Source organism: Acanthisitta chloris, unplaced genomic scaffold (assembly GCF_000695815.1).
Source record: "Acanthisitta chloris isolate BGI_N310 unplaced genomic scaffold, ASM69581v1 scaffold39813, whole genome shotgun sequence".
In the NCBI taxonomy this organism is placed as follows: Eukaryota; Metazoa; Chordata; class Aves; order Passeriformes; family Acanthisittidae; genus Acanthisitta; species Acanthisitta chloris.
This window is the reverse complement of record NW_008663992.1, coordinates 8,144-29,937: the sequence shown is the minus strand read 5'-3', so window position 1 is coordinate 29,937 and position 21,794 is coordinate 8,144. Positions and strand designations below refer to the sequence as shown.

Here is a 21,794-nt window from a genome sequence, read left to right as displayed (position 1 = left end):
TATATACACATACATATACACTCCTGTCCACTTATTTTCTTGGCAAGCACATCAGGAGTGTTGCACCTCTTTTTGAGTTATTTCATGTCCTGCAGCAGGAGAGTCTCTTTGCAGAATATTAGATTGCAAGACTGAACTTGTTGTGCCATGACAGCAGCAGCAGCAGCTCGTTGTAGTGCTGAACTGGGACTTAACAGGAGCCAGCAGCTGTGGCAAGCTGTTAATTTGAAAAATCTTTATAAATGCTGCACTCTTAGCTCTGTTTCTGGTAATACGAAATGTACTCAAGATGATCCATTTCCTGATACCTCTTAAGGTAAATGATGTGAAAATTAAAGAGCAAGAAGGACACTTCTTACATCTTGGAGGTATGGTTAAAAATCCTACTTTTTGTACAGAAATTTCTTCAGTTGCTGGATTGCTCAGATAGCCTTAGAGCTGTGGTGTCAAATTCTGCCTCCCTCTTCCCTCTTCACCTGCCTTGAAAGCCCTTGCATGGCAAAAGTTCTCAGTAGCAGTAAAACTTGGTTATGTGGGATTGGGTGGCAGCATTCTGGTAGTTGTTTCAGCAGCCACAACAAGTAAAGATCAGTTTTATTACCAGACACATTTTAATTGGAGCAACACGAAATGTTTGAAAGCTGTTGTGTTGGCTGGAAAGCACATTTGTCATGCCATTTGAGCATGGCTAGAATTTTAAACGTAGCACAAGTGCTGGAAACTCTTCATCAAAATGTACACTGTGGTCCAGTGTCTTTCTTTTTCTACTTGACCTTTTCCCCAATTCTAAAAAATAACAATTTCTCCTGGGCTTTAATAATAGCTTGACCTAAAGTATACTTTATTTGCAGGTCTGAGAGTGTCTTTGGTCAGGCTTTTTCCTGCTTCTGCTATGGTTTGAGTCATGTTTTCTCCTTTATTCTAACAGAAGCATTTTGCCTTGCTTAAGACGGGGAAAAAATAAAGGTATTTTATTGGTAATGAGCAGAAAATTACGTAGTAGGCTTTCTTGCATGTATTGCTGCACTCCAGACTTGGTCAGTATTTTCCTGCTGCATGTTTCTTTCCTAAAAATCTGAATGAGCCAAGCATGGCTTTGAAACAACTACCATAAGAATTGTGTCAGTAAACTAGTCTTCAAAACTAATCGATTTTGGAAGTCGTATTTTATTTATTTCTGTTGTGAGCTCTTAGAGAGAACATTTCAATCCTTAATCTTCAGCACAGAGGCAAGTTTATCTTTTTATAATTTGCAGTGTAAGAGATAATCTTTCTTCACACTGTAGGCAGTTACAGAATGACCTTCCATTGAGCCTTTGTGGAAGAAGTAAGATTTAAACGTCGGTTCTTCAATGTGCATCCTCCTGTTCAAGTTCGACCCCAGACCAGCTTCAAAGAATGCATACAGGTAAGATGGTTCCAGTTAAATCAGACTTGCTTCTGTAATTGTTTACACAATTTCTTTTTGTAGCCAACGTGTGAATTACAAACTCAAGTCAGTATGACATGTTCAGTTGTAGTGTTTAACTTCATGGCTTTCTCCACTGGAGGAGTTATTGTAAGCTTCTGAGAGCCCTTTGGTTTTAGACTGTCAGAAGACTTGGATTTTGTAACCATGGACCTTTTGCTGATGATAGATCTATCATGTGCCATACAGTGAGTCTTTTAAATACTGTACTCAGGGTTTGAAAGTCCTGCCTTCCACTTTATCATTTAAACTAGGAGGAATCATGTTTGGGCATCACAGCTGTAGCTGTCCCCTGTGTTCAGCGGTGTGGATGTTTAGGGCTTCCAGTCTGAAACAGCAATTTGAGTTTTAAAGCTTTATATTCAACATAAGTATCTCTGAACATATAGAGTACGTAATAGAAAGACAGCACTTCAGGCCAGTAAGCGGAATTTATTTCTGAATTTATACATAGGGTATAGGTTCCATATTAGTTTGTGGGGCACAAGTATTGGTATTCATCCAGAAACCACCAGAGTCAATATGCTCAGTAAACCATTGTGCCTCGCATTGACTTGTTGTTCTGCCCTGTTTTATTGAGAAGCAGATGCCATTCTATAGAAAGAAAGGAAATTGGAATTGAAACCTCAGTTGTCAATGGAGCACATTCCTTTCTGCATCTGGAATCTGCCCTAGAAGGAGTTTTGTTTATGATGTGACTGGTGCTGAATTAATATATCCATTTATTTAGTCTGACTCTTTGTGTTGCTAGTTAGCGAAAGACAGATTCATCAATTTGATGCCTCTTGGGAAAATCCTTTTGATGCAAACTGTAGCTGCTTGCCAAGTGAACTTTCTGCCACAATCAATATTTAAAAGTAAAACTTACAGTAGTTTTCTTGCTATAAAAAAATTGCATCAAGATTGAAATTATTAATTTATATCAGAAAACAACTTGCTGTCAGTGTCAGAATAGCACAGTCACTTCTGAGATGCTTGGCCCAAATTTAGGAGTGTTTAATTGTATTTAACTTTTTCAGTACCTTTTGTTAAGCAGTGCTTTGCCCTATACCTCAGATAAATTTCTCTGAGCCATCTGTTTGGGTAACAAGTGCCAGGCCACAGAGTTCATGGTGTCAGATTTTAACATCAGATGCATAACTTTAGTCCCCCTTTCTTTTTTTTCCCTTTTTTGCTTTTCTTTATTCGGGGAAGTGTTGAAGTTCTTTCTTTTTTAATTGTCCCTATGTGTTTTTCACCATTGCCACAGCTTTCTGAAGGATATAGGCGTGAGCATCAGTTGGGAATGGTACCCAGCCCTCCTAATTCTGAGCAGTGCTACAGCCATTAGACCGAGTTAGATGTCTGTACTAGTCCTTGCTAAGTGCAGTTTCTCCTGACAGCTCATGCATCACTGTGCTATAGCTCTCTTTATTTCGTGGTGAGGTCTTGGAACAGTTTTCCCAACCAAAAGGGAATTCCTGTACCTTCAGGCACACTAGTTTGTCTGTTCTTCTTAAAACAGACGATTATTTTCCTTAACTATTCTCTAATTCACATCTCTAACTAAAGAAAGAGTCTGTAATTGGAATTCAAAGTTGAAAAGAAAATCTGTATCACTGGCAAAGTTTATTGGCTGGAAGAAAATGGCCAAAGTAAAATGTGTTCTCTGTAGCACGTAGGAAAATTTTCCATCCAGGTAGGCTCTGGTTTCTAGAGCAGTACATTGGCCAATTTTCATGAGCACCTAATTAAGCAAAGAGCTTACAGCTCACCCTTGTGAGACACTAACAAATCTATCTTCCTGGTCCCTTGCAGTTTGCTCTGTGTTCTCTCTCCAGGCCCATTTGTAGTAAAGTTTAGTGTGGTGTAACAGGCTCTTTGCTGTAGTCCATCTTCACTGTCAGAGGGAACATGCTGCCTTACATCTGCCTGAACTGTGCTGTGCAGCTCCCAAATACATGTTTCAAGCTTCAAAGCTGTAATCACAGAGTTTTTTATGGAGCTGAATTACATTGTAGGAAATGGCTTTAATGGCATGATTTCTCATGTTTTCATCTCTCTGCCTCAACATTAAAATAAATCTTAATATGTAAAACCTAATACAGTCGAATTATTTCAGCTATAAAAATAGCTGAATAGGCTTTTTGCAATTTATTAGAAGATGAGGGTCACTTAATATTGCTCCTTTTTGGTATGATTATGTTTCATAGAAGACAAAATAAAGATGTTTTTTATTATTATGATCTTGTATACTAACCATGTGCTAAATTTAGGAGTCTGCATTAAACCTGAGTGGGGAATATTCAATCACACCAAAAAGACTTCACTTATCTTTAGTATTTAGCTGCTATAAACAAACCCTAGTTTTGTGTCAAGAATTATTGAAGGCAAAGTATAATTGGAGCTCCAGGAGATGAGAAATGCACTTCAGCCACACTTTTTTTTAAACAGTGGAGATGTTAATTTAAATAAAAATCTGCAAAGGGAGGCTGCATGCTGCAAATGGAGTGCAATCAAGCAAGATGACAGAAACTTGGTAAACCAGCTGAAAGCCTATAGGTCAAAGACCAGAATCAGCTGGAAAAAGATAAATTGTGTAAGCTTGAAAGGAGGAATACTATATTTGCTTGGGAAAGAGAAAAATGTCCATGCAGTTTGCTTTCCAACAGATGCTATCTTTGTTGGGCAAAATGCTAAGCACCAACCTTACAGAGAGGATGCCACTGATGTTGGTGTTTTTAGTTTTCTCTGTAGCTGATTCTAATTCTTTCTCTGCAGTATTTCTAAAGTGCAACTTGCACCTTGCAGTCCTGTTTTAAAAGATTGTATTAATGAAGAGATGAATTTGCAGGAAAGTACAGAAACCTGCAGGAAGTGTCAGTACCTCTGAATGCTGAGTAAAGTAATGAGATGTCAGTGGAATTGATTCTTGTGTGTTGTGCCTCAAAATTAGGATTAAAATTGCATGGTCTTACTTCAGTTTCCAGTAGCAAACTTGTCTTCTGCTGTGCAGATGTAATTGAGATGCAGCTTGGGAGGAGGAACTGACAGTGAAGAAAATACAGAGGTTATAGAAAACTGGCTAAGAAAACCTGCAGGTTTTTGAAAGGTGGCATTTCATTAAAATTAAATTAAGCAACATAGCTGGAGAGAATGGGGAGTGTTCACAATCTCACAACTGAGAGAAAGGGAGTCCTGTTGTGGGTACTGATGAGCAGGACTTTGGGAGCTGGAGCTGTGCCTGTCTGCAGTCACCTGTTCCCTGAGTCTGCAGCATGTGGCTTGCCTGGAGTCACAGTTGTCTTTTACCTTTACACAGATCAGCCAAATCCATGTTCTACCAATGAAAAACATGGGGTTTTTTAATTTCAAAATAATGGCTGAAAGAAGACTGATGGAAGAGCAGCAGCTAATGAAAGCTCCTTCACAGGTCTGAAAATGGCAGTGTCTGAATGCTGATTCTCAGCACAGAAACTCTAGTAATGCCTCTAACTCAGGCTCTTATTTCTGCATGCTTTGCATCTATTTGATGTTTCAATTAGTAATTAAACTTAGTTTCTGATGCTTCCATTGCTTTTGGATAGCAGAAAATGTTCACTTTCTCACTTTCAAAAGGTGGATATGCAGTCAGATTAGCCTAGGCTTTTTCTAGTGCTGCATTACTAACACTGCTAATGAAGTGACTGTAGCACCCACTCAGTAAGGGAGTTGTATGATCTGTAAGGAGTACATCAAAAATAGTTGCTTTGTTGTAATAACTTCTGCTGGGTGAAATGGACAGAGAAACAGTTTTTGCCTTCCAGAGGCCAAGAATGGAGACTGTTCTAAATTCCTCTGGAGCTGCCTGGCTGTACTGACTGATTAAAACTTACCTGCTTTATATTCACAGCCTGACTGGCTTGAGCTGGTGTTAGCATTGAATTTGAGTCATCTGCATTTCTGCCAAGTCTGGAATTTTTGAGAAAGACCTGTCCTATCTTGTATGTCTGCTTCTTCTTAAATATCATGTAGAACTTGGGGCTTTCAAGTGTGCCAGTTATGGTAATTACCAAAGTACAGAGATAGCTGTCAAAGTACAAAGTACACATTTTCTAAAATTGTCAAACTTTAGATGGCACATGGAGAGCTGCAGCATGCTCTGTGTCAGGGCAGCACTTGGTCTTGTGGAGTGATGTGTTTATTCTAAATATAAATAATGGATTTCATCCAGCAACATTTTTCAATTGTGTTTTATTTTTCATAACTTGTTCCTACTTCCTGATGGTGTCACCTCCTACTGTGCTGGTAGAACTCAAATTATGCAAGCAACTATACATGCAAAAAAAATACCCACCCACAAAACAATGAAATAAAGGGAAAAAGTGCCTACAAAGTACCTCTTCACTGGTACAAATCCCCACAGCTTTTCCCTTCACTTCTCTGCCTCCTGGAGCATACTGCCATCCCTTCCAACGACTTTCTGTGGGGCTGGACCTTTGACACTATCACAAGCTTATCTCTGCTTAGAGACAAAAGCATCTGACTTGTGTCTTTGAACCCCACAATTAAAGCTTTAGGTGTCAAAAGTAGATTTACAAAATACTGTGACTACTTGATCCTAAGCAATGATCCGGTGCAAACATACTCTTGTGCTTCAGATATTTTTTGGATAAGTTACCTGTAAACCTGTGGGTTATCTTTAAATTTTCTTTAATTAAGCTATAACTTCATGCTGAGGATTCTTATGATTGTTTGTGCAATCTTAATTCAATCTCTTCCACTGTAAGTGTTATTCTTTGGCAGTAAATAGCTGCCTCATTCACTCAGCGAGATAGACTTGCTGAGCATCTGAAGACAATGAGAGAGAAGGCTCCTGTCAGATGTCAGTTGACCTTCACACTGAGTGATAAAGGTGAGATGGGAAGATAAAAGATGGTTTCATGCTTAAAATGAGCTAATGCTGTGGCAAAAATTGGATTCTGTTCCTGCCTGTACTGTGAAGTTCCAATTTGTAAGTAATAGTGTCTTTTTCCTCTTGTGTTACAGGCTTATTCTAGCAGCTAATAGGGATGAGTTTTACCACAGACCATCCAAATCGGCAGAGTTTTGGGACAGCAGCAATGAGATCCTTAGTGGTATGTTCATCTTGCTGTTTTGAGAGATTTTCAGAAAATTTATAAGGGAATCGTGGCCTGAATCTGTTGTTATTAGGGTGGTGCTGTTGCCTTTCTAATAAGAAATTTGCTTCTTTCTTATACTTCTGAAGAAAACAGGTCATAAGTTTGAAAGATGAGTTGTGCTGTTATTATCTTATTTGTGTTTTAACATCTTGGTTTTTTACTAGTTTTACATTTTTAAACTGATTTCAGCCCTAGCAGTGCAGTGGAAATATATCAGATTAATTTCTCCATCACAAGTGATTACTTTAGCTTTGTCAGATACACTGAAATACTTCTGCAAATAGGTGGAATTAGTTATTCCACAGACTCATGGTCTGGAATGAGACTTGAAGTCATTCATCCAAGCCTGCAGAAAGTGAAAACTTTCTCATTTCATATTGGTTAATAATTTATAAGCTACAGAATAATTTTAGTTATTGATCCATCACTTTATGAGCTTTCGTGTCTACATCTTGCTCAACTGATAGTACAGTCCCTCAGCTTTCTGCCTCTCCTTTGCAGGGAGTCTATCTGTAGTAATTTTAAAGAATAATCAATACTTCTGCCTTTTCTCTGAAAAAGAGACGACGATCTGGAAGACAAAGCGTTGTTTAAATGCAAGACTTTGACTTTGCGGATATTCTTTGTTGATGCTGTGTGTGATTGTCATTGACAAGGAGGTCTGTGAGGATAAATTACTCCCACAGTATGACTCCCTTGCTTCTGAAGCCTGATGTTTCTGGTTTGTGCCAGAAATTCTGGATGGTGCTTCCTTTGCTGTCTAGCACTGTAAAACAGATAAACAAAGAACTATCCTGAAAACTGAAGGACCCTGAATTTTTGTCTTTCATACCCTTGCAGCTCTTTCCATATGGGGCATAAGAAACTGGTACATTCTCCATCTGAGGGGTGTACCTGTGGAGATGCCATGAATTTGCCTTTGAGTCAATAGTGTTGTGGACTTCACTTCTGTGTGTTCCCCTCCTCAATGTACATTGCTGTTAACAGAGTCCATGATTTTTATCCGTTACCCAATTTACTCTAAATTTTTCTGGTTACTTGTGAATTTAAACTTGTAAATAACATTAATCTTTCTGAGATTTGCTTTTGAGCTAAAAAACATCCTGTGCCTTCTTAAAGCTTTATGTGTATTTTAGCATATGGGAAAAGCTAGTAATTTTGCTTTTACATTTATTTTTCTTATCTCTCATCTATTATTCCAGTAGCTTGGAAAATACCTGTGCAGAATTGGACGGCAGGTAATTTAAATGGGCTTAAGTCACTTATCCAGAAAGATAGTCTGCATTTTATCCAGCCTGATCAAAACCCAGTATTTGCATTAAGAAATTCTGATTTAAGCTTGAGATTTTTTAAAAATTACTTGAATAACCTAACTCTTACTTATTCCACTAGGTCTGGATATGGAAGAAGGAAAAGAAGGTGGGACGTGGCTGGGAATCAGTAAGAAAGGCAAGATGGCAGCCCTGACAAACTATATGCAGCCAAAGATTGATAAAAATGCAAAAGGAAGAGGTATGAAGGAGTTGAAATAAAAATTAAAAAAGAAAGTGAACAAACAAGTCTTGGTGTTCCACTAAAATAGTAATGATAACAGTGTTAATTTTCTCAACACAGCTCTATGGACAAATAGAATATTTATGTGCTGTAAACAGAATTTGTGAACTGATGAGTTTGAGTTCCTGTGTGGGAAGCTTGACTTGGATAAAGATTTTCTGATCAAGCAGGAAAAAGTAAACCAAGATCTAGTGCCTAGAGCCTGAATTACATTCAGGCAAGAAATGCAGCACCAACTGTCTCCTCTTGAAAGTAATGCTAATTAACAGGCAAAACAACTAGCCAAGCATTGAGCTAGATTTAGATTACAGCAGACTTTTTAAAATGTGTATCTTTGTGTTCAAACACCTGTGCCAGGGAATCAGGGCAACTTGGGTTGTGCTGGAAGGAGCCTGAAAGATTATAGTCTCTTCTTCCCCACTGCTAAATATGAGGTGCAGAAGTAATAGGAAAAAATCCTCTTTCAAAGAGGACGTTCAAAGGAGCATATCTGTAGGGTTTTTAAGGTGAAAACAAATCTGTTTATAACTGGCATAAGGTACTGCATGGGGGATATATTGCAATGACAAAATGTGTTAGAGAAACAAATGAACCATGTAATTTGTATTTCATTTTAGTGTCATCTATCAGGAAAATAAAGCAAGACCAAAAAAAAGAGTTTCTAAGATGGGAGGAGAGAAAAGGCATATCCAGTGTAGAATAGTTAGTAAATATGAATTCTGAAGAATTTCTGACCAAGAGCTTTTGTCTGAGTTCTTTGGAGTAAAAGTTAAACTCTTCATGTGAACCTGGTACAATGATGTAAGACTTTTAAAGGCTGGTTTGTTATCTGAGGTGATTTTGTGGTTAGAGGGTTTTTTTCCACTGTTACAGCCTGTTGGCAACAGAAATCTCATCTCTTACTTTTGTTTAACCAGGTCTGTCAGAATAGTGAGCTTACACATACAAGTTGCTCTATCTACTTTTCTTTCTTAGGTGCTCTTGTAACAAACTTCCTGACTGCAGATCTGGACTGCTACTCTTACTTGAAGAAAGTTTCAGTAGAGGGACATCTTTATAATGGATTTAATTTATTAGCAGCTGACTTGAAGTAAGTCTACAAGACATCACAGTTCAAATGTCAAAAGGAGAAAGACCATAGCACTGTCATACCTATATGTCTGAGCACAGAAGTGCAATGATATAGAAGCCTGTCACAAACTAAAGTTAGAGCTTGTGTTTGTTGCTAATTGGCATGTAAGGTCCTAATTTTATTCTAGTCATCATTTTCTTTGTTATGTTTTTATCTTTCAGACACTGGAGGGTTATCTTATATTCTGGTCATTGCTTCCCACAAAACTTCCTGCCACTCGCTAATAGGCCATAGCCAGTCTTTACCCTGAAGGGTCTGTGGTTCTGTTTGACAAAACAAAAGCTTGACTCCATAGTTTCTGAGATATCTTTCTGCTCTGGGAGGTGACATGCTGTGGCAGGATTAGAACAGCTGAAAGCTTTCAAGCTATTACTCCCGTCAGGGTGGTTGTGTCATTAATCTTCCCTGAAACATTAAACATCAGCATGAGACAAATACGTTAACTTCAAGTTTCTTTAGCTAAGGAAAGGATATTGGATACTTGATTATCATCACTGTGGTTGGCACAGTCCTTTTCACTATATATATTTCCACAAGTATATATGCTGATTTTTCTTTGCATTATACCTGATTGGGAAGAATGGAATTCCAGGACTAAGCCATCTCCAAGCCATGTGTCAGCTCCCAGTTGGATGCAGACTGCATGGTATAAATTGCCAAGAGCACACTACTGCTTTGGCACACTTTCTGCAGAAGCATTAATCTTATAGACAACCTGATGGTGCAGGGCCTTCTCCCACTCAGCTTTTCTGCATGCTTCTGGGAAGCCACATACACTTGAAGCGGAAGGTCATAGTGTTTACTGTTTCAGTGGAAATAATTTCTAGCACCATCTCATTAACTGGCCTTGTGCTTACATTTTTCACTTTCTGTATTATACCACTTTCAGCTGGTGGCCCAGACATCAGTCAGTTCTTCCCTACTCTCCCACTTTCCTGCATGTGGTTTGTTGCCTCTTTTTTTTTAAAAAAACAAGAAAGGCCTTTATTTTAAATTCTACCAGGATATAGTTTTCATTGTTTAATTTGCTATGATATGATGGAGCAGTGAAATGGATCTCATAGAGGTGATTAAATTCTGAAGAGATGAATACAGAAAGGCACATATGTGCCATCTGTGAAGATACCCAGAGTGTATTCACTCACCATGAGCTGCAGTGTGAGATCAGCCCAGAAAGCCAATGGAATCCTGGGCTGCATCCACAGGAGTGTGGGCAGCAGGTCAAAAGAGGTGATTCTTCCCCTCTGCTCTGCTCTGGTGAGACCCACCTGGAATACTGCACACAGTTCTGGTGCCCTCAGCATAAGAAGGACACAGAACTGTTGGAGCAAGGCCAGAGGAGGCCACGAAGTTGCTAAGAGGGCTGGAGCATCTCCCCTGTGAAGACAGGCTGAGGGAGTTGGGGCTGTTGAGCTTGGAGAAGACTGCATGGAGACCTCAGAGCAACTTTTCAGTATCTGAAGAGCCTACAAGGAGCTGGAGAGGGACTCTGTGTTAGGAACTGCAGTGATAGGACAAGGGGTAATGGGTTCAAACTGAAGGCGGGAAAGTCCAGGTTGGATGTGAGGAAAAGGTTTTTTCCTGTGAGGGTAGTGAGACATTGGAACAGGTTGCCCAGGGATGTGGTGGCTGCCCCAACTCTGGCAGTGTTCAGGGCCAGGCTGGATGAGCCTTGAGCAACCTGATCTAGTGAGGATCATGACAGGGGCTTGAGATGAGATGATCTGTAAGCTCCATTCCAACCCCTAAATTCTCTGATTCTATTTGTGCTTGGTGTGCCTGCTTGGAAATAAGCATCTTGGTTATGTTTCCAGAAATTGAATCCAGAAGCAGTCTAGGCAGTTAGAGTTTGATGCTTTTGTGTTACTTTCACTTTCTGCTTTACAAAGTAAAGCCACCAGAGACTTCTCAAAATTTTTCTGTTGCTTAAATTAATGACCAACCCCTAAATTCTCTGATTCTATTTGTGCTTGGTGTGCCTGCTTGGAAATAAGCATCTTGGTTATGTTTCCAGAAATTGAATCCAGAAGCAGTCTAGGCAGTTAGAGTTTGATGCTTTTGTGTTACTTTCACTTTCTGCTTTACAAAGTAAAGCCACCAGAGACTTCTCAAAATTTTTCTGTTGCTTAAATTAATGATTACCATGGTTAGAGGATTTGACATTTTGTGCTCTCTGCTGCATGTTGCTGCCTGGCTAGAATGCATAAATTGAAAGGTTAACTCTAACTGAAAACACAACAGAAGAATTAGTCTTACTATGTTTTCAAGCAAACATGATATTCAGGGTGTGACCTAGCAAGCAGTAACTAAGTTTGAGTTTGTTTGTTCTAATTTAGGCAAATGGAGTAGTCAGAATGGCTGCTAATATGGTGATACTATAGTAGGCTTGATTGATGTTATTTGAGGCAATCATTCCTGTGTTGCTTTTGTTTGTTTATCCTTCCATGCTGGGCTGATAGGGAATTGTATGCTCAATTGAGTAGTCTTTCTGTGATGTTACAGGTCATAATTCCTTGCCGAGTATCACTCTGAAAGCTGTGTGTGTTGATTAACTTCTCTGTTTTGACATGTCCTTAGCCTTGGATACTCTGATGAAATGTAATTCTTGGCAAGCTAATGATGCAGAGCAATTTTGATAAGATTTGTAAACTTGTCATTTTAGGAAATTAGAATTACTCCTGAGAGAAATGTAGTATATGAATAGAAGCTACTTCTCTCTTGTAACTAGAAAATGTTGTTGTAGTTGATGCTATTTTGTTGGCCATGTTACTGTTCAAAGTAAAGATTAAATACTGTTCTTAACATGTTCTTCCATTGTGTAACAAATAGGGACTGGCTCTGTTAGAGTGTGTGAAATGGAGAGGAAACTCAAATTGAAAGTGTAAATGAATGGTGGGGAGGGATGTGTCAGAGCACGTGATGCTGCTGACTGTAAGCAGCACATTTAGAAAGATTTACAATGTTTGACTTTTCAGGTACATATTACAGAAAAATAAATTTTTATCTTCTCTGTATTTTTATGATGACAGTATGCTAAGTTGTACAGGTGCAGTGATGTGAGAAGCAGAGATGGAAACAACCAGACAGGCTGTAATATCTCATTGTTTATTTCCACAGTGTGATGTGACTCTCATTTTCAGCAGACATAGGTTTTGACACTTCTAGTGTTACCTATTTGCTCTGTGGCATCTCATGATGACAATTTAAACGCTATTCATTTCTTCTTTTAAGAAGAATGCTTAGTGCTTTTATTTTTCTAATATTTCCAGTTTATCATCTTGGTGCACGTGCGGAGTGTGAGAGTCATGTTTGGCTAAACGTACTTCTATGTGGAATGTGTGGCACATGGCAAACAGTGCCTCTTTGGAATCTTGTGTGCCTGCAAAATTAGGTTCTAGGAGGGCAGTGTTGTTACTGCTCCAATTTTGTCTATCAGTAGGTCTGATTAGAGAGGAACAAGGTTATTGGTGGTGGACTGGTCTCTAAGAAAAATCTGCTTAGGATTCAGAGTGGTTTTCCTTCTTTCTCCATTTGTCATAATATCTGAAGTCAGTGAGCTGCTTTTGTTGATGCTCAGGACATCATTTCTGTCTTGGTGAAAATTGTGTTTATGTCCAACAAATCTAGTTGCCACAGTTACTCAGACTTTCATGGGTATCTCAAACCTGTGTCAGGGCTGTTGTGGCAGCATCTCACTTATGTTCCTTACTGCCAAATGTGTAATACACACTGCCCAGAAGGACTAGCTGAAGTGGCAGTTTCTTGTCACTCTCCCAGCAAGTTTAGAGTCTCTGACAGGTTGTCAGTTAGAGCCCATATAGTTTATGTGCAGTAAGAACCCTGTGTAACAGGAGTGAATCACTTTCTCCGTGAGGAATAGACAAATTGTCCCTTATAAAACAAGTCAGCTGGAGGGGAGTACAGAAAAATGGCTTTTGGGTGAGCTTTTCTGCTCTCCCCTGTCACCACCAGTTTTCAGTCCCTCCAGGGAACATGCAGTAAACTATAGCATCACCTGCAGGCTGTCTCTTTTACTGTGGGTATCAAGACACAGCTCTGGGGAGGGATTTGATTGCTCTCCAGAGATTAGATTTAGGAGCCTTTCCAGTGGAAAGTGAGACAGGGTCAGAGTGCTGGTGTGGAAAGAATGTAGATGGTCAAGTCATCATGATTACTCTGTCACTCATATTTCTTCTCATGCATTGTCGGTGCTAATAGAATATCATTTTCTGCAGAGTACCTTGAGGCTTCTTCCTGAAAATGAGGTGTCCAGGTGCTCCTCTGTGTTCTGTGCTACCACTCTGAAATATTTCTGTATAGCTCTTCTGTCATTTCCAGAGGACAAATGGACAGTCCAATATCAAATGAAGGAAAAAAGCTTCTTTCTACCTTCTGCCTGGTCCAAAATATTAGGACAACACCAGAGAAATGTTTAGACTTTGCATGCTGTGAGGATCCAGCAGAATTCTTGTCACCATTTTATTTGCTGGTAGGTGGTATATGTTTGGGCATTATAGTTGGTGGTTTGGTGTTTGCTTGTTTTGAGCTTCAGAACAGGAAGAGTTTTCTGATAAGCTCATGAACATTGAAGAAAAGGAAATTAATCTGTGAAGCATATTACTTAGTTAAAACTACTGTTCAGCATTTTAGGCTGCCATATCATCTTCTGTCCTTGCACAAAAAACCCCACATGCACACATTATTCATAAACCAATCCAATGTCCTTGTCTGTAAAGTATTCACCCTGTTAGCAGAGTAGAGCTCAGTGCCCATGGGAGTGATCACTTGGTGATAATCACATGCTGTGGAGCTTTACTGCCTCACTGCTGCTTTCTTTTGCTTTTGGGTCTGTGTTTTTGTTAAACATGACTTGGAGCCACCTTGAAGTTGGAGCCGGGCAGGGGTGCAGGAGGACACTGCTTATGTTTCATCGGTATTAGGAAGTGATTGTGGCAAACTCTGCATGGCTTTCATGTTGCTGTGGAGCTTGTATTACTCCTGAGATTTATGCTGCCTAGAATATTTCCTAGAACATCTATTATTGCTTACATTTTTTGGCAGAATGATGTATGTAAGAGTGTAACTTTTATGTAGTTTCAGTTTCTTTCTGCTGTCAGCTATGGCTGGGATTTAAAAATAAGTCTACTGGGCCCTATTGTCATCACTTTAATTATGCCTTTATTACTTCTCCAGTGAAGTTGGTATCTGTACTTGTAAAGCTGGGAGGGAAGAGAATCTGAGTACAGGCCAGGGTTCTGAGGCTATTGCTGTGATCAAGCTTACTGTGATTTTTTTTCATCTGGGCTTCTGCCTTGATGTTCAGTACTGAGTATCTGTAAACAGTAGGAAGGGAATAGGCAGAGCCAAATTATAAAAGCAGGAGTAGCTAACTGGCACAGTGAACTAAATTTTGAAAGTATCCCCATTTCAGAAGTCTCTTGAGAGGCTTCAGTCTTCTTTTGACAGAAGACAGCATCAGTGTGGCAGTGGAGGTAAATGTAATGGAAAACACATCTGGGGGAATGTGGCTACAATAAGATACAGATGTCCTGAATTAGTGACCCTGCAGTTTGTATGTATGCCCCATCTTTTTGTTAAACTCCAGGGGATCTTGTTACTGAATTTGTCAGTCATGAGAATCAGGGAACAGATGCTGGATGATAATGTTCTTTCACGTAAAAGCCATGGCTAAAGGAAGTCAGCAGTGCTACTTCCTCAGCATGCAGTCCCATCTGTGACAGGGCTTGTCTTGCAGCTGTGTTCAAGGGCTTGCTTGGGCCATTTGTCTACCCTTCCATCTCACACTGTCTTTTGAGACCTCAGGTGATAACAATTGTTCTGATCTCTTCTCTTCATAGACCTTCTACAGCAGCTACAGGTTCAACAGCTTGAATAATTGTGTAATTGCTGGTGTCTTAAATGCAAAAAACCTAGAATGACCTTAATGATTTTGCTTTATTTGCTTAAATATAATAAAAGCTTCTTATGTGTTAGAATTGCCACTGTAGTTTTAATTTTTTTGATGACTCAAGTGTTAATGTTAAAATAGGCCTTAGCACTCAACTTTTTTTCCTGTTTTTTAATTGGTTTGTTGGTTCTCCCTGTGCTTAGTCATTGTATAGTACTCATACCAACTGAATTTTGTTTATGGATCATACTTTTTGGGGTACCTACTGCTTGCTTTTGAGATACAGTAGACACAGTTGGCTCCATGAAAAACACCAGTTCAGCAGCTTCAGGTGATGTAAAGTATGTCCCAATTCAGAAGGTGATAGAATTCTTTTAACATCAGATAAATTGAAAATTGAATAACTGGGGGATTCTAATATGATATTTAGCAACAAAAGCAGCAATACACAACTGCCACCTGCTATAATTACTGTCTTCTATCTGTGCTGAAAAACTTGGGCATCTTTCTGTGAGGCATCTGAAGGGTCTCATGGGTTTGGGAGGAGGAACAGTAGTGCACAGGGAAAGACAGTTCTATTTTTGCTTTATGTGAGGTTTTTTATATTCCTCTTCTTGACTCTTCTGACTTGTATAATTAATAAGTTAATATTTCCTTCTTCGTTTGGCTGTCTTGCAAAGGATGCTGCAGAATGTCTGTCAGAATGGCTTTTCCAGAAGAATACAAACAGCTAAATCAAGACTGTTTTGCTTGTTATTAAGGTTTGAGTAGCGGATGTTAAGTTATGCAGAGCAATTTAAGTTCCAGTACATCATTAATGAGATTTGCATTCTATATATCTGATTTGCATCAGGACAGAGATATTTCTTTTTATCTTAGGAAAAAAAAATGAGGAGCTGGAAATGGCTTCTCTACTGTGTGATGTTTTATGCTACTTAATCCAAATTCAATCTCAACTGCAATTTTTGTCTTTGAGGGTTTTTTTTCGATTCAGAAAGTCTGTCTTCTGTCTGAGGAGCTAGAGCTTGGGAGACAAATGGAAAGCTGAACTACAGTCCAAACATGTTTGTTGGTAACTGGTATAATACTCTCCCTCTGCGAACAAGTAAATCACTAGGGGGAAATACAGAATTACGGGATCTCATTGCTGTATTCTGGCAAATTAAGAAAAAATAAAAGCCAAGACCAACTCGTATAATCTGAAGCATCATTATTCCCTGCCAGGACTGAGGGATGTTGAGAGTGAGCCATCTAATGGCAATCCATTTCCCAGAGGACACACAAGGCTTATTGATGACTTCCTTGATTTTTTTTCCTTCTTATCAGTTGGTTTGGTGTTTGTGTTGTCAATATCAGTACAACTGCTTAAAAGTCTCTGCTGTTTGGATATGCTGATATGATCTCTGTCAAATGAGAGTTATTTGCAGTGTTGGAAGCTGTCTTTGAATGTTGTGTGAGATCTACCCTGCAAACTGTGCAGGAGAGAGAGTGCTCCATCCCACAGTTGGAGTGAAAGCTTACAAACAATGGCTACAATTATCTGAGAACAGCCTGAAAATGCACATCTGTCACTTAAAGGACCCAGTTATGCCCTATGGCATTGCTGTAAGGAGGCTTGAATTTTACTTGTGCCAGCTCCAATGGCCCCCCGGAGTCAGTCAGCCTCCTAGAATGCAGCTGGGATCCAACAGAGATGATGGGGAAGACGTTAGTTGCTGTGGTGGAGGGTCCTTTTGTTTTGACATGCTCCCTTCCCCCAGGGAACTAAATCTCCAAACTGATTTTTGGCTTTAAGCTACTTTCCATGCAGCAGTTCTGGGTTTTTACTGAAATTTATTGCAGGTATGTTTAAAAATAATAGTGGTACCTTTTAACAGTGGCACAGCTAACACAGTGTTTTGAGAGGAGGAGAGTAATTCATCAATTAATGTCTGGTATCATGGGAGTAACAGTGGGAGAAACATCTTACTGTGTTCGAAGATGGCATGAAATTAGAACGTAATCAAATATAGAAGCTGGTGGCTTTTCAAGGAGAAATTCTTATTTGTATTTTTCAGTACCACCAAAGGAGATGTAATTTGCTACTATGGAAACAAAGGAGAACCAGAACCTGTTTTCCTAAATGCTGGTAGGTTTTTTTCAGGAAGGTCGGACTGTTATTTTTTTATGTAGCTGTTTTGTTCTAGTAATTTAGCTGTTTAAACTTTGTCTTCCCTGACATTTTCTTCACATTCTTTAAAAAAATATAATATTAAATGTCCTTACATTCACTTAATTATTTGCGAATAAATTTCAGTAAAGAATCCACAGTTCATTAAAAGAGGTTAAAACTAACTGCTGTAGCTATGAAAACTGTGAGACCAAGTACTGAACATCAGCACAGGCAGTGCTTAAGCACAGGCCAGTGTAAGATGTGCCTGCTCTGTACTTTGTTTAGTAATGGAGTGTCTGTTTGTGGCATCTCTGCAGGGAAAGGTTAGCTGGGGAGTCACATGTCATAAAAATTTGTGCAATCTGTAGTGAGAACTCAAATCACGAGAAGAGCCTCTCCAATGAAATTGGTTTGTGTGTGTGTTGTAGGAATATATGGATTGAGTAATTGTTTGTTGGATACACCATGGAAAAAGCTTCAGTATGGGAAGCAGCTTTTCACAGAAGTGGTCAAGAGAAGTCAAGACCTTACCAAAGAAGACTTGGTGAAGGAGCTTCTTACAGTGATGAATAATCAAGAGCCGTAAGAACATGATAGTTTGCTCAAAATACATATGACCCGTTTTAAGTGAATTTTAATGCCAGCTCTCATGAATGAGGCATTTTTCAGTGGTTCTAAACTAATGTTTATATAAGAACTCAGACATCTGAGCAATTAGTAATTGGGAATCTAATTGGGGTCTCCTAAGCTGTCTTAATTGCTTTTTTCATCTGCTGTCTAATCAGGTGATTTTTCAAAAATTTATTACACTTTATCTTTTACTAGTAAAAAGACAGTCCAAATTATCTTCCTTTAATGTTCAGTAAGATCTCATCTGAAACCATCTGACTATAAAATGGAAATACTTACTTACAAAAAGCAATATTTAAAACTAAGCCTCTAATCTTTCCAAATCACATTTCAAGATGAAATGATCTTTTCATAATAAATAGGAACACATGATAGCTTTGAACTTTCTTAAAATATCTTCCTGCATATTACTTTATGATCCCTTTGTGTGTGCATGTTACAGGAATTTAGGGGGTAGAGTGAATTATAGAATTCCCTTCTTCCCTGGTGCATGCAGGGCTTTTGTCCTTACCCCTTCTCTTCTGCTTCAGCCCTGCCTTTGACTGTGATCTCAGGGCTGTCCTGCAACTCTTTCCAAGTGTAGAGGGATGAGTGTGTCAATACTGGAGAATTTTAATTTTTTTTCTAACTATTTTACCGTTTCTCTCAGTCAGTTACCAGACCCTGCAATTGAAGACCAAGGGAAGGATTACATCAAGCCTATATTGAACAAATATGCAGCTCTGTGTGTTCGTTGCCCAGGTTATGGAACCAGGTAAAAAATTCATAGTCAGAAACAGATGTTTCCTGGATCAAAACATAAATCAAAATCACACTGCTATAAGCTTTGATTCTATAGTGGCTGCTTTCAATTTTTTTTCAGATGTTAATCTAGTATAATTGACTCAGGTGTTTCCTTGCTCAGGATTTGGGTGCCTCAGGTTTGCTCCTGGTGAGCATTTTAAGCACACATTATGGTTCAGTTTTGGTGGGGAATGTGACACAGCTTCAGCTTGTCTGAGACAAGATAATACAGTTCTGCTTCCCCAGAGTAGTGGCAGATCTGAGCACCTCTACCTTTGATCTTATCAAAGGTTTTGCAGAACACTTTTCTCCTCCATGAGCAGGAATCGTGTCATCTGCATAGCTAAATCAGAGCTTTCTTTAGGCATTGTAATATGGATCTGCCACTTTCATGCATAAAAACCTATTGCTCCTGTTCTCAAAAGAACATGTATTTCCACTTCCCCCTAACTGATGTTGCTGTTTTTGCTGGAATGTTCTCACCTTCTGCTCAGGCTGTTCTACCAGACCTGCAAGAAGAATAGAATAATACAGTGCACCATGCATTTATTCCTCCATGGGACAAAATTATAGGTGACCCCTGTTGCTGCTGGTAGGGAATTCCTGCTCTAAAAGTCTGCCAAGGATTTTGTCAGATTGATCTCTGGCCTAGTCAGCCATAGTATTTCACTGTAGAGATGAGAATTGAAAAACAGAGAGCCCTTGCTGCATTTTAGGTTGATGTTCTGGGAACAAGAGACTCGGTTTCTGTGGTAGTTTCCATAAAATATATTAATAGAATATTTTAAATATAGGGTAGTGAAGACTTCACATGGTAAAGAAGCATCTTCCTCCCTTTGCTTCACAGATTGGAGTCCAGCTAGTTCAAAGGAAACAGGGATAACTTGGTAGAAATACTGACCTTTTACTGGTGAATTAGCATTATATTTCAAGTCTTACCTACTGCTGTAATTGTATGCTCACACTTACCTTTCCCTTAGCAACGGGGCTTAGTGAATAGAGATTGTTAACTGGGCCTCATGATATTCTTCTGAGGAAATTAAGCACGTTTTTATATGACTGAACACCTGTAAAGTGACTTGGGGAAGGCCTCTATATCAGGATGGTGGAAAATTCCTACTGCCAGTCATCCCTCTCTGGCAGGGTACTGCAGTGTCTGTAGAGAAACAACAGCTTACACAAGGAAAGTATCATAGATGCATGACTGGAATCTGCTTTTCATGAAAACAGGTTTCTTCTTTGGAAAGTTCCTAGAGAGAGAAAACTTTCTGCAATGATCTATCAATGTCCTGTGATAATAATTAGCAAGGTTTAAATCTCAGTGGACAAGTGATTTGAAAGAGAGGAATGAAGAGAGTACTTCTGATATGAATAAACCCTCAGGGTACATGTAGGGTGTGAAGAAAAACTACTTTATGCTACTTCTGAATGGAGCAGTTTGCACTAAGTTTAACCTTTTAGCATACCCTCTGCATGGAGCAGCTTTGTGTGTCAGCTGCTGCGAGTGCAGCAGGGAATCAAAGCAGTGGAGTGATTGAAGAAGGGACTGAAAATGCCCATTTCAACTTGACAGGATGATTTCTGCCCTGCTAGTGTGATGATGATGTGGTCAGGAGGGGAAAAAAAAAAAAAGAGCAAAACCATTTGGGAATGAGGGATGGCACCCTGCAGATGTATGGAATGGAACTTACCCTTGTCCCCTGGTGCTGTTGCAGGACGAACACGGTGGTTCTCATCGATTCCGAGGGACAGGTTACGTTCACAGAGCGCAACATGATCAATGCCGATGTCAACCAGTGGAAAACAAGCACCTATGAATTCAAACTGCACAGTTAACAACTTTCCACATGAATGGTTTGTAATAATAGCAGTGAGAGAACAAGCCATTAAGCTCTAGTAAATGTTTTTGTGCCAGCCTCCACCAGCTAAAAATAGCAGGGAAAGCAAAAGTTTAAATAAACTGGCAGCATACCCTATCAAGCTCACAAATGCTTCAGATGAAACCAGATGAAGAAATTGTTTTTACATGAAGTAGCAACTTAGAAATAAATTTTTAATATCACCCTGCCTCCAGGGCAAGGCCATCTTTGTCCAAGAGAGTCATTGCATTTTGTGAATGTGAGTTTTTTAAAGGTGTTTTAAGTAGACTTAAGCTTGTTTTCCCTTCCAAGGAGGGGGAAACATTTGCTGCTTTTACTGTTCTATATGAAGGTGTTACTAAACTTTGCTTTCCCCTCAGCACATGCTGTTAAGGTTGTACAGCTGTTGCCAACGTGCATTAAATGAATGTATGTTGTCCTGATAGCATCAAGTGCTTTAGTAACATTTCAGTTTCTCAGCAGTGCCATGGTACAATGTTCTGCCTGGGGAGGGCAGAGCAGGGGGAGTTCTTTACATTTGTTTTTCTAGAGATAGTACAGCAATATATCTTACTTCTAAAACCTGATCTGATAGTAGGTAGGAAATTTAGTTCAGTCTCTGTTCACTCTTCCTGAAAGGCTCATGGGAGCAGACTTGCTTATCTTTGACCAGAATAAAATCATTGGTGTTGTGACCTCTCGTTTCCTAACAGTCTAATAAGCAATATTGGCTTTGTTACTTTCTTCCCCAGCAGGCAGGTGAGGAATAGGTACTTGTTTGCAAACAGGAGCTGAATGTGATATTTACATATACCAGCTGTTTTGTACATATGCAATTTTGGCTTCATTTCTTGGAATAATATGTTAAAGCCTAGAGTGACTGCTCATAGATTGTTAGTAACAATAGCTGCTTGTTGTAAGGTGACATTATTGCAGTCCTGTATTGCTGAAAAAGTTGGGTATTAAGATGTACTTCCTCTGTTCTAACACCTGTGAACTAAAAAGCTATTTAAATGCATGCTTGTTTCAATTATTCAGTGCCAGTGCAGGTAATTGAAGATTCAAGCTAGTATCAGGATATTTGGAAACCCTCAGTTATTTTGCTGCTCTTGGTGTTCTGTTTTGACTTACTTTGAGTACTGAATATTAAGTTAGTAGTGGATCACT

At 39.2% G+C, this 21,794-nt stretch overlaps 1 protein-coding gene across 1 annotated transcript; it reads left to right on the top strand.

The window, feature by feature from the left end:
- Positions 1 to 1,284: 1,284 nt before the first annotated feature.
- Positions 1,285 to 20,719, top strand: TANGO2 (transport and golgi organization 2 homolog (Drosophila)). The gene is made up of 8 exons (XM_009071143.1): positions 1,285 to 1,408; positions 6,476 to 6,564; positions 8,002 to 8,121; positions 9,139 to 9,253; positions 17,261 to 17,331; positions 17,784 to 17,937; positions 18,635 to 18,739; positions 20,484 to 20,719. The coding sequence occupies exons 1-8, from the start codon at positions 1,353 to 1,355 to the stop codon at positions 20,602 to 20,604; spliced, it is 831 nt and encodes a 276-aa protein (XP_009069391.1). The 5' UTR covers positions 1,285 to 1,352; the 3' UTR covers positions 20,605 to 20,719.
- The last annotated feature ends 1,075 nt before the right edge of the window (positions 20,720 to 21,794 follow it).

What these genes read in the sequence shown, in the direction of transcription:
- TANGO2 (XM_009071143.1), top strand. Translation starts at nt 1,353, where the DNA reads ATGTGCATCCTCCTGTTCAAGTTCGACCCCAGACCAGCTTCAAAGAAT. An exon ending in TAAAAATGCAAAAGGAAGAG is followed by an intron (nt 8,122 to 9,138) that starts GTATGAAGGAGT and finishes TTTCTTTCTTAG; the next exon opens with GTGCTCTTGTAACAAACTTC. An exon ending in TTATTAGCAGCTGACTTGAA is followed by an intron (nt 9,254 to 17,260) that starts GTAAGTCTACAA and finishes TGTATTTTTCAG; the next exon opens with TACCACCAAAGGAGATGTAA.